Source organism: Propithecus coquereli, unplaced genomic scaffold (genome assembly GCF_000956105.1).
Source record: "Propithecus coquereli isolate 6110/MARCELLA unplaced genomic scaffold, Pcoq_1.0 Scaffold435, whole genome shotgun sequence".
Classification (NCBI taxonomy): Eukaryota; Metazoa; Chordata; class Mammalia; order Primates; family Indriidae; genus Propithecus; species Propithecus coquereli.
This window is the reverse complement of record NW_012150119.1, coordinates 960,382-972,386: the sequence shown is the minus strand read 5'-3', so window position 1 is coordinate 972,386 and position 12,005 is coordinate 960,382. Positions and strand designations below refer to the sequence as shown.

Sequence of the window (12,005 nt, the reverse complement as noted above, 5' to 3'; positions counted from 1 at the left end):
AATGGAAATTATGAAACTTCACGGTGGTTGTACGGCACGTAAGAGCTTCGCAGCGTTTTCATACCACTCTGTTCCCTGTAGGGATTACAGTCATTCTCTGCGTTACTTTGCTAGAGCTGCCATAACGAAGTACCACACACTGGATGGCTTAAACAACAGAAGTTAATTTCCTCACAATTCTGGAGGCTGGGAGTCCACATTCAAGGGGTCGGCAGGGTTGGTTTCCTCTGCGGTCTCTCTCCTTGGCCTGAAGGTGGCCATCTTTGTCCTGTGTCCCTGTAGCCCTCTGTAACTGTCTGTGTCCCAATCACCTCTTCTTATAAGGACAACAATCATATTGGATTAAGGCCCACCCTAACAATCCTGTTTTAACTTTATCACCTCTTTAAAGAGCCTGTCTCTAAATTCGGTCTCATTCTGAGGTACTGAGGGTCAGGGTTTCAACATACGAGTTTTGAGAGGGACACAATTCGGCCCAGATCACTCACTCGCTCTCCTTTTTTCTTTTCATTTGAGGAACAGGACAGCGAGCGTGGTCATAGGCTTTTCCCAGTCCCAGGGCTGATTCGGTCCTGGAACTCCAACCAGTGGCAGGCCCTGCCGCCTTCACCACACCCCTGCTAAAACGTGTGCTCACCTCCTGCCGGCCGCAAGGCTCCCTTCTGGGGGGTGGCACAGAAAATCTACCTTCGGGGTCCTTCCTGGCACCCAGCACGGGGCAGACGGGCAGACGTCGTTCTTGTAATAAGTATTTCTTGAAAGGAATGAAACTGAAAAAAAAAAAAAAGCCTCCTAAACAATTTTCGGAGATTTAGCTAAAAGGAAAGGAGGACGCGCACACAAGCTCATGATTTGAAGACTTTTCAGAACAGCAGAAATGATGAAGCCTATGGATGTGTAAATGAGCCCGGGAAGAACTCATCAGAAGGGTAAATTACCAAACAGAAAAAGACGGCCACAAGCGCGGGGAGAATAGTGCATATTTCAGTGTGTTTAGTTCATAAGAAATTCATGAGCAATTTTGGAAATTTTGTTGGTTTTGGTGGTGGGAGAGAATTGTAAATATGTATAATATGTAAATACCTTTTATAATAAAAGCCCATGAAGATAAACGAGGCTGTCTGCGGAAAAGCTGTGAGCCGTATCAGATGTTAATATAACTGTCATCACTCTAGAAATTACCATAATGCTTACAGGGATTTGAAAGTTCCTGAGCTTTGGAAAGAAATGCATAAATACTAACCAGAAAACACACAGGTGGCGCGTGCGCACACACACGCACACGCCCCTCTTTTTTCCTGTTCCTTTCTTCCTTCCTTTTTTTTTTTTTAAATGTTAGGAAGGTAGCCTTAGTGAAAGCAGGCTTTGGAGTTGAACCTGGTTCAACTTCCTTCCACGGCCGATGAGCTGTGCCACCTTGGGCAAGCCATCCAGTCCCTCTGGGACTCACTTTCCCCATCTGTGAAATGGGGACGCTCTGCCAAGTACGTCGTAGGAAGGGTTCAAGCCACGCTCCTCCCCCTGCCCCCGGCGCGCGCCTACCCGCCGCCACTGGAGGGCCCTGGGGACCGAGCGGGGGCGGGCGTCACCGGGGAGGAAGGGGCCGGCCCCCGCGCGCTCCGCCCCGCGCGCTCCCACCGATGGCGCCGGTCGCGCGGCCCTGGACGCCGGCCCTGTGGCGGGGCTGCAACGGGCTCATGGCCGCCTTCTTCGCGCTGGCGGCCGTCGTGCAGGTCAGGCGGGCCGCGGCGCCGGGCGGCTGGGGCGGGGGCGGACGGAGGACAGCGGGCCCGCCGGGCTCGGGCTCGCCCCTAGGCCGGGCGCGCGGTGTAGACTGACAAGCCCGCCGAGTCTCAGGGGCGGTACGTGTGCAGGAGGACGAGAATTGGCGTTTATGTTTGGGGGACCCCCAGTCTCTCCCCCACTCAGACACAGATGCGTTCGCATGCGCGAGCCACACACCCGCGACCCTGACCCCACAGGCCTCCCTTGCGCTCAGTTTGTGCTCAAGCGCTGGAAGGAGCTGGTTCAGCGCGTGTCCCTCTGAAGGGGACCTGAGCACAGGCAGCCTTGGCACCTCCCCTAACATCCAGCCTGTGGGTCTGGAGAGGAAACGGAACAAAACCCTTTATAGCATAATTATCCTTTCCGGTCTGCTCTGGAGCCCTCCATAGTAATTTCCCCCATTTCTTGAGACTGGAGGGCCCTTAAAATACCCACTCTAGGTTTGGCGCGTCCTCCTCAGAGCTCCTGTGCGGAAAAACGAGTGTGATGCCCAGTCTGGGGGATGGACACGCTTGAGGCTCTGACAGGGGCGGGGGCGGAGAGGGGAGCAAGGACAATATACGTACCCTAAACATTTGTACCCCCATAATATGCTGAAAGAAAATAAATAAATAAATAAAATTAAAATTTGTTCTTAAAAAAAAAAAAACGTGTGGCTGCACACACAAACCATCTGTCGTGTTCAGCCAGAAATCCCTTCAAACCAGCCGAATCTGCGAGACTGTCTCACGCAGATTTTGGATCCGCCGTGCCTGTACGTCGTCTGGCACGGAACAAACGGATAAAAAAGCAGACCAAATATAGGGACGGCACAGGACGGGGTGTCTGCTAACGCCTGCGTGTTTTGGCATTCCAGGTAAATGATCCAGATGCGGAATTGTGGGTGGTGAGTATGAGCTGCCGTGACACTGTCCTCCATTTGAAAGAATCGTGGAATAGCACGGAACGCAGTTTTCTGTTTACCTCTCCTCCCTGCTTCGTTTACTTAACAACTTAGAAACCAAACCCTTTGTAAGCTCTTTTTCCTAAAATACTAGTAGGGGGAATCAAGTGACAATGTAGAGTGTGTGGTGTGTAACTTCCAAACCTTCTAGAGACAGAGGTCTTTCCACAGTATTCCCTTCTAATGGAGGGCCCAGCTGAGGACCCAGAGACCTAGCAAGAGTGATTGAACTGTTCCTTTTGGTTTCTAGCCAGAAACTCCAGCAGACCTTTGGTTTGGAAATGACAGGCCTAAGTTCTGTGGTGCTGCTGATGTAGGGAGTTACATTTATAAAAGTAATTAAAGCCTGTTAAACCTACAGTGTTCATTTAGCACATAACTGCCACATGAGTTGTATTTAACTCACGCTAGTTTTGAGCCCAGGGCCTTGTAAAGCATATGGAACTCACATGTCCGTTTACCTTAGCCTTATGGACTATTTTTCTAGTTGCATATAACTCACTCACAGAAATCAATAAAAAATAACATTTTTCATCAAATTAGAAGTTTTTATTCTATTTTTGTAATAAAACACTGTGGCCCCAGGGAAATTTATTTTTTTTCTATCATGGCAGTCAATGTATTAACCAACACTTTGATTTGAACCATTAGACGAGAAACATGTGTCCCATACATTTTCTGAAATACTGGAATTTTGCCCGGTTTCTTTCAATACAGATACACAACACTGTACAATATTACTGGGGAGATGATTCTTAGCCTTTAGAATAATGTTGACCATGCGAGCAACATGCATGAAAGCATTTATTAATAGAATTATAATGCAAAATGCTAGTCCATTTTTTTTAGTGCAGTAAAACTTCATTCTGATATTGCTTATTATCCAGATTCATATGCCCCCGAATCAAATCAAATTGCATTTTCTTGGCACTCTGATTCATATCTTGTGTTCCAAATATTATTTCCCAGCAGACAGGTCTCAAACATCCAGCTTAATGTTGAATTTCCAAAAGATGACTGGATGTATCCACCTGTACATCACACTGCTCCTCAAATATGGGGAGGGGTCCTACTTAGGGTCCAGGGTCCTACTTAGCATCTTTCTCTGCAAAACCCACTCCTCTTCCTGACTTGGCATTTCTGTCATCAGCAGAATCATTCTCTGAGTCACTCTTGCTCAAAACCTCAGTCATCTTTAACATCTCTCTGTTCCTTACTACTGCCTTTGAGATCCCCTCAAAAGACAAAATAAGTTTGACCCGGGCAGGATGGCACATACCTGTATTCCCAACTACTCAGGAGGCCAAGGCAGGAGGATCACTTGAGCCTGGAAGTTGGAGGCCAGCCTGGGCATCATAGTAAGTCTGTCTTTATAAAATTAATTAATTAAACAACAATCTAGGTTTAATTGCTTATCTGTACGGTACCTGTACGTTTTACCTTTAACTTCATGCTCAGATGATATAATATGAAAAATAGACCCCACATCCCCACGGACATCCTCCCTCATTCCCAGTTCAGCCCTCCGTTACCTCCCACATAGACCCCTGGAACAGCCTCCCAACTCTTCTGTCCACCTCACGTATCTTCTGTTCCTAGAACACATCCTGTATGTTACTGTCTGCTTGAAAACGGTTGTTGCTTCCCAAAATCTCTTAAGTTGAAACTCCCAAGGTGGATTCAAGGCCCACCACAGTATGGCCCCAGCCCACCTTCAACAACTAGTCCAGCAATAATAGTTAATGTGCCTTGCCCCTAGAATTCCTGTGTGTCATACTGTACCCAAGCTTCAAGGACTGTCTCAAATGCTGTCTCACCCAGGAGTATCTCTGCCTCTTTCCTGTAGTTTTCCAGCCATTCTTCCTTTGAAGCTTTTTGTAGCACTAACACATTTGGCCTTGCATTAGCAATTGTCTCTGTTTCTGCCAGCTCCCAAGAGGATAAGGACCAATGTTCTCTCTTCTTGGTAGCCTTTAGGCAACCTAATATAGAACCTCCCTGATGGAAATCCTTCCTGTATTGACTCTTGAATGAATGGATGAGTGGTGTACACACACTAGGTCACTGGGCCTTCGGGGCTGGTCTATACCCAACTCATTTCCATGTCCCTTGTTCATGGAGGATATTTGTATCAGGACTCATACAGCAGCTAATAATGGAACATCTGACTAGCATCAGGTTATAAAAATACAGAATATCTCACTTAAGATGTCCAGAGGTAGCTGTTTAATAGTTAACAGTGTCATCAAGAACCTGGACTTTCTGGCTTTCTTCTCTGCCATCGTCAGTGTGTGGGAGATGACTCCTCTCATGTTCACAGAATGGCTGCTGCAGCTCCATACATCTCATCCCCAGAAAAGAGCATCCCAAGTAGGAAGAAGCAAGACAGAAGAAAAATAAATTTTCCTCCTGTGTTTTCTTTTCTTTTATGAGAAAGGAAAATGTTTCCCCAAAAGCCCCTTGGGCAGGGCTGCTGTTCAGTGTGTGTGTACCAGTATGGCACATTGTCAGGGCTCCAGTCTGATTGGTCAGCACCCATGCATATTGGTTGTTAAATGCTTTAACTATCAGCCTTGCCTCTAAAGGACTTCCTACATTTCATTGTGGAACATGACCACCTCTACCTGTGAAAGAGGCTGAGAAAACAAATAGGTGGACAAAGGAGACTGGTGTTAGGTATGATACCATGGTACTCAATGACTATGTTTTGAATAAGCTAAATATTATAAACGAATACCATAACACCCTTAGATATTTTGAAAATCCACCAACAAAAATATAAAATATAAAAGACTGAGTTCCTTATTGAGTGTTTGTACTGTGCGTTGTTTTAACTTGTATTCTAGAAATAATTATTTTCAGTTTCTCTGTCCTCCAATTTTTTAAACTTCATTCAAGATAGAGAAAAGTATTTAAATAAAGATTAACAGGTCACAACTGCCATGAGAAACTATTACTTAGTTGATTGTTTCGTTCATAGTTTCCAATATGCTGAAATAAGAGGTTTAGAGACCCTTTAGTCTATTAATGACAGATATCTGATACTTTTGGATGCACATTTTCAAAATCTCTGCCAAACGTTTCTTACAAAGAGCACAATTAAATATTGTATAATGGATGTGTGTGTGTCTTTAACTTCCCTCTCCCTCTCTCTCTCTGTCTCTCTGTCTCTCTGTCTCTCTCTTTCTCTCAGTGGATAAGTCATGTAGTTTTTCACCAGAAAAGTAGCCTCTTACTGCTCTAATGTAGTCCTTGGAACAACAGCAGCAGTGGCTCCTGGGAGATTGTTAGAAAATCGGAATCTGTGGCCTAGCCCAGACCTCCAGAATCATACTCTGCATTCTAACATGATCCCAGGTGGCTGGTGCGCACATTAAAGTTTGACACTGGTCTAACCCTCATAGCATGACTGTCCACCTGTTGGAGATCACTTGACTTTCAAATGTCAGTATGGGCCATTGTTCCAATAATCATGAGGGATGCAGTGGGAAAGATGAAGACAGAGTCTCTAATCCAAATGCTCTCTCTCCCCAGGGGCAAGACAGACATGTTTTTATACTGAAAACTAATAGCTTAAATGTACAGCTCTGACAGCTTCCAAATAAACGAGAGGTTTCTGACATAAGCATAGCAACTGATGTGGTTAAACTGCTACATTTCTCAAAAAGTCCCCATGTGTCTTATAAACCAACCCTCCCTAGTTGCCCTCTGCCTGCAAAACACACACACACACACACACACACACACACACACACACACACACACACACACACAGTAGTTAAGTTTGTCTAGAGCCTGTTTGCTATGAATGAGGCTTAGGATAGGGCCTCTTTAGGGCAAGGCTTCCCACTTCCAAACCAACTTATCAACAGCTTCCAAAAGGAAGAGCCCAGCCTTATTATTGGGACAGCTGATTCATGCATTGTTAGGAAGCTTTCTGTGGTCTCACAGGGTTGGAATATTGGGCCGGATAGTCCAGTGGGTGAAACCCAGCAAGGCCATCTAGGTAATCGTGGCCGCTCCTGCCCTACTTTTCAAAGAACATGTTCTTGTGTGCCAGTGGGGAAAGGCCATTTGGGTGTAAAATTGCTCGGGAGAGACTGGGAGGTCAGTGTGTCTTAAGACTCAAACTCTATGCTCAATTCTAGAGCTCAAAGATGAATGAGCCTTTCCTGGAATAGCCTGCAGTCTAGGAGGAAGGTAGATAAATTGCAACCAGAAGTGGCAAGTGCCACAAAAGCAGAGGCTACCACTTCCTCCGTCGTTACTGAAACCTAGAGGCTGTGTTGGAGCACAACAGACACTGATCTCATCTTTTTTTACTTCCCGGACACCTCTGAACATCTCATGTATTGGGCACACTTCTTAAGACACATAATTTCCTCTCTTTTTGCTAACAGGTGGTGTACGCGATACCTGCAGTGTTGACTCTGCTTGTTGGATTTAACCCTCTTGTCACAGGTACAGACCTTGCATTCTGAACGCAGTTACAGCAAATCAGATTTCCTTGTAATAATGAGAATCTATCTGCCCGACTCTCAGGAGAAAAACGGGGCTCCCTAGGCCTTTCTTCTCATTTCTGATAATAAGAGGAGATAATTCTCATCTAGATTATTCTTACCCATCTTCTGGAAAACATTATGAGGATCTGCGTACTAAGCCGTTCTTTAGCAACTTGGACCCGAGACCCCTGATGCTGATGTGGAATCGTGGTTACTCAGTTTAACCCACGAGAGAGAAGGGTTTCAGTCACCGCACTGATTTCTTAGCCACCAAACTAACGTAAAATAAGCAACAATCGAAGTGCTAACCTCGCATCCCCATACTCAGTGGCAATCAATGTCTAGCACATATTTTCTCCTCATAACCCAGTTGAACTCATTTTTTTACACATTTTTCTTAGAGTAACACCACCCCCATTAATCATTTTCTTATTTTGAATGTATTCATTATCTATGTATGTGAACCAGTACTCAACTAGAGAAATTGTTTATAATGTCTATAACAAATATCTAGATTTTTCGTTAATATATGTTGCTTTTCCTAATCTCCCTACATACTGTCATGGTACCTACAGAATTGTATTGCATGCTTTTATATGTTTTTCCCTGATAGGCTGCGTAAGCCCATTAAAAGCAGGATCATGTTTTATGCATCTTTGCATAAGTCTAGCCTACATATATGTGCCTTAGGCCATTTAGGCTGCTATACCAAAAATATCATAGACTGGGTGGCTTATAAACAACAGAAATTTATTTCTCCCAGTCCCAGAGGTTGGGAAGTCTAAGATCGAAGTGCTGGCAGATTCAGTGTCTGGTGAGGGCCCACTCCTGGTTCATCAGCGTGGCCTTCTCTCTGTGTCCTCACATGGTAGAAGGGGCAAGGGAACTTTCTCAGGCCTCTTTTATAAGGGCACCAATCCCATTTGTGAGGGCTCCACCCTCATGAACTAATTACCTCCCAAAGGCCCCACCTCCCAATACTATCACCTTGGGGGGTTAGGATTTCAACATCTAGATTCTGGGGGGACACAAATATTCAGTCCACAACAGTATGGCGGGCATATGGTAGGTACTTAATGCTTGTCAAAGGGTGAATGGCTGTAAAACAGGATTTACTATATATTCATTCTGTAACCTGCTTCTTGGACACCTTACATGTACATCCCAGGTGGGTATACATGTAAAAAAAATCCACTTAAAATAACTGGTTTGGATAGCTCACAGGCCACCTAGCTCAATGCTGGGCAGAATGTAGCTGCTTCACTTTTTATGGCACGAAAAACTTTCAACCAACCTTAAGTTAGACAGTTTTGTACTATAAAACAGTGTCTTATAACACACAAAAAAATACATTTACATTGGTTTTCTTATTATTGGGAACTATTAGTCCTGATAGATTATTTTTCAGTTTTGTTAAAATAGCTTTTAGTAGTGAGCTTGGAAGTTCTCAGGGGCCTTAGAATAAAGAATAAGGATTCCTACCTAGGTGGGGAAAATTCTAGCTCCCCGGATGCCCCGGCTCCTTACATAGGCCCCTAGAACTCTGTCTATGTCTTTAAGGTGGATCAGTTCAGGCTACTTTAGTTATAAGCTAGGAAAAATCTCAACTCCAATGTGCCGTGAGCTAAGAAGAAAACATGTTGGTACGGTTTACTGGAGGGCTGGGGTGGCGCTGGCTTCGGGCACTGGTGGTCCTTGAGCGTCACCCCGGGCTCCACATGGCAGCCCGGCAGCTCCCGGTTCACATCGTCACCATGCTGCGTCCGACGGGATTTAGATTCTGGTTCTTCACTCTCCTGAAGTCAGAATCGCGTTGTTGGCTCTGGTTCATTGTCTGTCCTGAGCCACATCGCTGTGGCTGAGGGGACGAATGTGTTGACAGACCTGGCTGTGGTCCAGTTTGCTGGGACACACGGACTGGGGGTGGGCAGGGTGGATTCCCAAAGAAAACGAGGGTTGTCATCCCAGGAAGGGGAGGTTACATTCATAATTGGTGCTATGACCTCTGTCGTCCCTCAGAAAAAAAAAGTTTTTCTGAAAGCAGACTACGGCAAAACAGGTCCAGAGATGGCTTTTCTGTGGGGTGTGATTCCATGATAAACAGCATCAGGACGTCTATTTCTAGGTAACATCATCTGGAGGAGTGTCTCTGCAGTACACATACTCTTTTGTGTGGCGTGGGCTGTGGGCCTGGCCTACCACCTCTTGCTTCATGCACAGCAGAGTATCTTGCATGAGGAAGAAGGCAGGTGAGCAGTGACATTTGTCCTTTGGAGGGGTGGGATAGAACTGAGGGATCTTGTCTTCCTTTATAATCCTTATCTGTGCACAGGGGTGATTGGCTTCCCCCGGCTAGACCATGCGGAGCGGGGAAGGTGTTATCTCCCTCATAAGCTGAAGGAACTGAGGGCACGGCGGAGTCAGGGTTCAAACCCCATTATTCCTACTGCAGGCATGTTACACTGTGTCACTGCCAGGCAGTGGGACCGTGGCCTCCTGTGACTAGCGGTGGCACTGTATCGTAATACTCAGTCCAGTTACCCACAGCGCTGTCATGACCCAGTTCTGATTTAAGCCGGAATTTCATCTACAAGTGTGATCAGCCACCTCAGAGCTCAGGATTTGAAGCCAGCCTCTGTTAGACTTGCGTAGTATGTCTCGTGTCATCTCCGCCCTCTGTCACAATCATTTGTTCCTGTTTTATCACCTTGTCCTTTGCTTCCTGCCACCCTTGACCTCCTCGGCCTCGTTCATAAGCCCTTTCCCTTCTTCTCTACCCCAGCGATGACATCTGCCAACACCAAGGGTCAGAGACTGTAAGTTCCGCCTCTCTGAAAAGGTGCTGCTTTGTTACAGTCCCTAATCTTTAGAAAACGGGAGAGCAAATCAGGCTGGTCTGCAGGTGGGATGCAAACCAAACGGGCTGAGTCACCTCCAGCGTGAAGCCCGTGAACTATGGTGCACTCAAGGTGGGGCTTTCAGTGGAACTATGGTGGAATGTGATTGTCTTTTATTCTGTTATAATACACATATCTAGAAGCATGTACTCACCCCAAAGTTATAGTCTGACTCATACTACAAATCATTCCTCTCCCCTAAGAAGTGACCCAATCTCCTGCAATATGTGCGCAAATTATGTATTGGTTTAAGCTCATCCTGACTAATGCTGAGGCCTCTAAAAAATGTGAAAATAATGACTGATCAAATCTGGGATTTTCAGTTGCACTGGGATTGGTTGCACTATGCCTCCCAGTGACCTGAAATAAGTGATGTGTCTGTGTGGGTTTTTATATATTTATCTAGTTTTGGGGAAGGTCCACTTATAAGTTGGGGAACAGTCATGGATCTCATATCTGCCTCTTAAGATGAAATGTATTTTCATATGAGCCTTTAAACTGTCTGAAAAAAGTACTTTATGAATCATGGCTAGACTTGAAAATATTCTATAGATGCTGTATATCTTGGGGGAAAGTCACCCAATCAGAATGTACTATCAAGTAGTCAGAGAGAGAATGCGATGACATGCATCTCACTGCAGCCACTCCAAAAATAGGAAATGCGTGCTCTTTTGTAGGGAGCTCTCTGGTCTGGTGATTATCACAGCATGGATGAGCCTGTGCCGCAGTTCTTCGAAGTAAGTATTTAATGCATCAGTTGAAATCAGATGTCTTCAAGGGTGGTAAAATCCGGTAGTAGTGAAAATATTGACACACAAGTAAAAACAGGAATTTTTTGAAAGAAATCTTTCCTTTTCCTAAGGGAAGCTAATAATAGCTGATTCAAAGTTTCATGGTCACTCATGTTCATGAAGACCAGAGTTTTCTATGTGGCCCAGTACGGTTATGGGCAGTTGCCAGCCTAAAAGGTGTTCTTCAGGGTGAAGGAAAATGATCTCAGAGGATGCTCAAAGATTCAAGAAAGAAAAAAAGAGGAAAGAAAATATAAATGTGTGAGTACATATAAATGAATACTAACTTACAAAACAATAATATTGATGTTTTGTGGGTTTGAACATATATCGGATGAAAATACATGACAACAGTAGCATATAAGTTGGAAGGGAATAAACGGAATTAACACGTTCTAAGGTCCTTTAATTGTCTGGGAAGAGATAAAAGTACTAGTTTATATTAAACTTTGATAAGTCAAGGATTCACGTTGTAATCCTTAGGGTGACCACTAAAAGAATAAAAAATGATTATAGAAGGTAGAAAAAGAGACAAGGAAAAAACAGAACAAATGGAACAAAGAGGAAGCATATGTTAAAAAAGAGATTTAAAGCCAAAGACATCAGAAATTATGTTAAATGTAAATGTATCAGATATTCCAGTTAAGAGTCAAAGATGTTCAAAGTGTATGAAAAGATTAAAAACTCAACTCAACACCCTTTACAAAAGACAACCCTGAAATATACAGATGCAGAAAGATTTAAAGTCAAAAGATGGAAAAAATTCACTATACAAATACCAACCAAATGAAAGCCAGTGTAGCAATTTTAATAACAAAGTATACTGTAAGACAATTATCAGAGAAAAACAACATTTGTGAATATTTTTAATTTTTTTGTTTTGTTTATTTTGAAAATTTTCAAACATATCTAAAACAGAGAAGCTAATATAAGGAATCAGATGTATCCATCATCCAGCTTCAAAATTGTCAATATGTCCAATCTTGTTTCATCTAAACCACTATCCACTCCACACTGCCAGACTATTTTGAAATAAATTCCAGACATCATATTGTTTCCTCTGTATTTCAGAATGTATCTCTAAAAG

The 12,005-nt window shown here is 44.2% G+C and overlaps 1 protein-coding gene across 2 annotated transcripts in view; it reads left to right on the top strand.

Moving 5' to 3' along the window:
- Positions 1-1,618: 1,618 nt before the first annotated feature.
- The window catches only part of TMEM220 (transmembrane protein 220), a 19,664-nt gene continuing 9,277 nt past the window's right edge, over positions 1,619-12,005 (top strand). The window contains exons 1-5 of one of the 2 annotated variants that reach the window (XM_012653956.1): positions 1,619-1,733; positions 2,642-2,671; positions 7,129-7,189; positions 9,356-9,479; positions 10,805-10,864. In XM_012653956.1, coding sequence (XP_012509410.1) covers positions 1,641-1,733; positions 2,642-2,671; positions 7,129-7,189; positions 9,356-9,479; positions 10,805-10,864 — 368 coding nt within the window. In that variant the 5' untranslated portion in view covers positions 1,619-1,640. The remainder of the gene's footprint in view (positions 1,734-2,641; positions 2,672-7,128; positions 7,190-9,355; positions 9,480-10,804; positions 10,865-12,005) is intronic. The other variant, XM_012653957.1, reaches the window with a different exon arrangement.